The sequence below is a fragment of the Capsicum annuum genome, unplaced genomic scaffold, assembly GCF_002878395.1.
Source record: "Capsicum annuum cultivar UCD-10X-F1 unplaced genomic scaffold, UCD10Xv1.1 ctg48677, whole genome shotgun sequence".
Lineage (NCBI taxonomy): Eukaryota > Viridiplantae > Streptophyta > Magnoliopsida > Solanales > Solanaceae > Capsicum > Capsicum annuum.
The window spans coordinates 1-4839 of NW_025856400.1; the positions used below are offsets into that span (position 1 = coordinate 1).

Genomic DNA, 4839 nt, shown 5'->3' on the forward strand with positions numbered 1-4839 from the left:
ATTTATATAATGTAATACTACAATAAACTCACTGCCCAATTCATAATAACTTCATTTTACTTGTGAAAAAGACTAATTAAACATCCAATTGGGCCTCAATTTTTGTTGGTGTGATGATTTTAAGACAAGGTGCCATCAACGCAAAGCCATTGACCTACAAAAAGAGCAGTACAGTTGAGGTTTGGATTAATAGCACTGAAAACATCACTGCCCAAACCAAATTTCTTAGAAACGTCGAAGCATGTGTCTCCATTCTTCACATTCACCACCTTCAAACATGATATTTCACTTGCTGGATCCGGACCCAGGCTTGGGCTTGGGCTCGGGCTTGAGCTCGAGCTCTCTGTTTCAACAACATAGGTTTGTTAGATGCAGAGTCAAAATTTGAAAGAACTACACCCAGCCTAAAATTCAAAATTTGACTCCACTATTGAGATACGTGCATGTATAAAATCGAACCAAGGCCATTGGGTTCACGTGCACCACTGCCATGATAGCATTTGCTCTCACCCTTAGGGATGCAACTCAATGAAAGGTAATATGTATCAGTAAAATTAGTCAAAGTATATGCAAGCTTAATATGATCACTTATTCTGAGAGCTGCACTTACTCAGACAAGTCATAGTATATTAATTTTTGTATGACCAAGTTTCAACTAGCCTCCAATTTTTCTTGCATATGATTTGTCATGTTCCTAATTAGAAGGTCTTTGAATTATAGTACCAATACATGGGATCAAAAATTTCCTCAAGCTGTCCAATGACAACAAACTATTACAACAACTTATGTGATCCAACTTTTATGAATAAGGGTCCATAAAGATAAAATTGGGTGAGAAATTCTAGTTTTACTTACCATGAATAGTAAATTTGCTTTCAACCAAAGTGATATAGAGAAGAAGTGAAAAGATTATCAGGAAAGACAAAACTCTATCATTTGGCTTGGCCATCTTTGTATCGATCTCAACTAGCTAGTAAGTAAAGTATATCTTCTTTTTTTTTTTCTCTTCAAAAGTATATTTATCTCTCTGGATATGACTTTCCTAACTAGTAATGCTGCTATAATATATAAGAGGAGTTCAAGAATAAGAACAAATAGATGAAAATAAAGTTCGACAAGAAAAGCCGGCAAACGGCAGTTGAGTGAATTGTTACGAAACAATGAAACCAAGGCTAAAGATGAATACTATGATCAAAACAAGAAAAAATATAGTAGTTCAATAACATAAAGACGGTGAAAATGCAAAAAAATGTAGTTGAGAATTAAAATAACATGAGGAATAAATAAACAAATACATATATATTTCAGGTTGAAGTGTGAATATCTCGCTCCTTCAAGGAAATTCAAATTGTTGCGTTACACCAGCTGATCCAACCTTGATTCAATTTTCAAGGGGATTGGAGATAATCGATTATGTAGTGAATAATTGTTAAACCAAGCATATTTATGCTATGTCAGAGTAATTATAATATATATATGATACATAATTAATTATTATACTTCTTGTTATTGCTTTTTCTTTGTCCCTCTAACAAAGAGTAAAAATTAACTTCTTGTAGTGAAGAAATTACTTCTTTTTTATGGGAGTAGTTGATTTCTCGAAGGCTTTATATATATTTATCAAAAGCAATGTAGATTATTGCCTTGGATTTTATTTCTACACTAAACTAGATGTTTTGGATACACTTTACCACCACATGGATATGAATCTAGTGATCCACATCATCATTATAAGTTTGTGTATAAGAAATGCAAGGTAAGACCGCCTATAATACACCCTTGTGGTGGGGTCCTTTTTCGAACACCGCGCATAGCGGTAGCTTTATTGCACGGGCTGCCCCTTTTTTTTGTAACTTCTGACCAAAAGTTCTATTTGAAATAGCAAAAAGTCTAAAAATTAGACCACAGAACTCGCAGAAGTTATTACGTTTTCTTCTTCCTTTTTTTTTTTTTTAAAAAAAAATACTTGTTCTTTTTTCCATGTTTTCCGTTCAAAACACACCAAAAAATATTCGAAAAGTGAGTAGGAAAAGGAAAAATGAATACGAAAATTGTGAAAAAAGTGAAGAACATTTACTATCTTTGGAATATTTTTATACATTGTTACTATTCGTTCATCTCTTTTATTTTCCGAGTAAATTATTGGAATACATTATATAGTTGCAACTATAATTGTTGTTGACATTATTATGTAAACAAACAAAATATACTTTAGGTATGCATACTGTACCGTATACACCAACTAAATTTATATCCAAATTATTATGAATAACATATTAATTTTTTTTTTTATATATATGCATTATGTAGTTGCAATTATAATTGTTATGCATATAAGTGAAATATAATTATGCATATATTTATCATGTATATCATCTAAATTTTCACATCACCTTTTATGAATTAATTTTATGTATACACATATCATATTTTATTTGTATACGTAAGAATAAAAAGAAAAAGAAGAGAGAGTTAAAGAAAGGGAGTCGGACACAAATACCACTTTGGCTGAAACTATTGATATGAAAATGACCATTGAATTTTGATTTCATTTTCTAAACATTTGCTGACAGCTTTATATAATGAGAAAAGGTATAAATACCCCCCTTGAACTTGTCGTCAAAATTTACTTTAACACTTTAACTTTAGGAAAAAAGACACTCTACAACACTTTTTAAAACAAATAGTCGAAGTTTGAACACTTTCCAAAAAGTGGCCAGTCAGATATACCATTTCCGTTTTATAGTCATTTCCTAATTTGGATCATTTTGGCTTACGTAGTCCATATACATTCCATATACGATACTGATACATTCTATATACAATACTGATACAGTATTCAACTTGGGTAATTCGGCCCTTTTAAAAATATTTCAATTTTTTTTTCCCATAAATTTTTTAACTGATCGAATATTCTGATTTTTCTTATTGTTTAGAGATAATAATAAAATTATATAAAAATGGAATAATTGTTAAATAGAAAATGTATCTATATAAGATATATGTATAGAAATTGTATAGTTCTATTAAATATGTATATGTATAAAATATATATACAAAATATATAGAAAGTGTATGAAAATTATATAATCATTGTATAAAACGTGTAAAAAAAAGTACAGTCATTACATAAATTGTGTATCAAAACTGTATAATTTTTGTATAGAATATTTATATGCATAAGATTTGTATAGAAATTGTACAGAAGGTGTGTAAAAACGATATACAGCTAGCCAGTAAATTTAAATGGCTATAAAGTGAAATTTAAATTTTATGGCCCTTTTCATAAAAATAGTTTAATTTAAAGTGTCGTTTCTGTTCTTTCTCTTAACTTTATTGGTAATTATTTACCCCACTAAATAACTTTCGCGTGAATTATATTACACCCTTAAGGGTTAACGTGACAAAAAAAAAGTGCTTTTTAATTAAAAATAAAATAATAAAATAAAAAATGAGTCCACCTTTAAATTTTCAACCATTAATTTTTCTTCTTCCTCACACCCCACCATCCCCTCTTCTTGTTTCTCAAACTCCACCTTTCTCTTCTTTTTCTCCATTTTTCTTCACCATCATCATCAACCATCTCCAAAAAAATATGCATAAAAAATATTCTTAATAAAACATGAAAAAATTATAAAATATTTTCTAATATCATCCTTAATTCAATGTCAAAATTATAAAATATTTTCTAATATCATCCTTAATTCAATTTCAAATGTAGACTAGTACTCATCACTTCACAATACAAAAGTGTCATATTTCCCTCTCTGGGCTTCCAAAATCCAAAGTACTTATAGTAGTAACAACTTTGGGTAAAGTATTGCTCCCTTCTCCTTCCTCGAATCTGATGGACAATTTCGCCGCAGCGACGCTGGCGTCGCAACCACCATTAGCCGCCAAATTGCAACAATTGCATTTCCATTATTAGCAACCTTACCATGAATTGCAGGGAGACGGGGAGGGCGGGAAGGGGGGGTGGGGCAGTTGCGGGGGTTGTGTAGGGTGAAGAAGAAAGTTTGGGGGTGGGGGGTGAAAAAGAAAATCTTTTCTTTTTTAATAATCCACACAAAAGTTGCTTAAGGTAATAATTACCGATAAAATTAAAGTGCTAAAGTAAATTTTGGCGATAAGTTCAAGGGTATTTATGTCTTTTTTCTTATATATAAAGATATAATTTTTATATGCATCTTATATATATACATATTTCATACAATAATGGTACAAGTTCTATGCACATCATATTAAAAAAATGCATATTCTATATAACAATAATTCAATTTCTATTCATTAATTTATAACTCTATTTTTTATATGGTGTATGAATAGTATCAGTATGGTATATGTATCAGTATGATATATGAACGGTATGTGAATTACCTAGGTCAAATGGCTCAAATTTGGGAAAGATCATTTAGTGGAATTAAAATGACCGATCACTCCATGCTCAATAACCCAAACATGGGTCAATTATTTGGAGATGGACCAAACTGTGTCATTTCCTCAAGTAAATTTCACAATTAGTCGCTTCTTAATTTCTATAATTGAAAATAGTTATCGTTCTGACGTTTAAAATTAACACATATGTAATTTCAGGATAATATTTTAAAATTCACTAATGAAATTTAAAACTTCAACAATGGCTATTTTTAATATTGTAATAAACTTCAAAATCCTTATTGGGCCAGTAAAAGGTGAAGTCCATGAGCACAAGGTTGGTTCAAAACCAAATTAGAGCTGGATCCTTTTATCGGTTTCGAGTAAACAACAGGGCCAACAGATCGATCGAGTTGGCCCATGCATGATAGAACCTTTCGCTAGTCGAAAATCTCATTATTGATT

At 30.6% G+C, this 4839-nt stretch overlaps 1 protein-coding gene across 1 annotated transcript; it reads right to left on the reverse strand.

The window, feature by feature from the left end:
• Window positions 1–28: 28 nt before the first annotated feature.
• LOC124892583 lies at window positions 29–1415 on the reverse strand. The gene is made up of 2 exons (XM_047403829.1): window positions 856–1415; window positions 29–343 (listed from the first exon to the last, which is right to left on the reverse strand). The coding sequence occupies exons 1-2, from the start codon at window positions 947–949 to the stop codon at window positions 120–122; spliced, it is 318 nt and encodes a 105-aa protein (XP_047259785.1). The 5' UTR covers window positions 950–1415; the 3' UTR covers window positions 29–119.
• Window positions 1416–4839: the final 3424 nt, after the last annotated feature.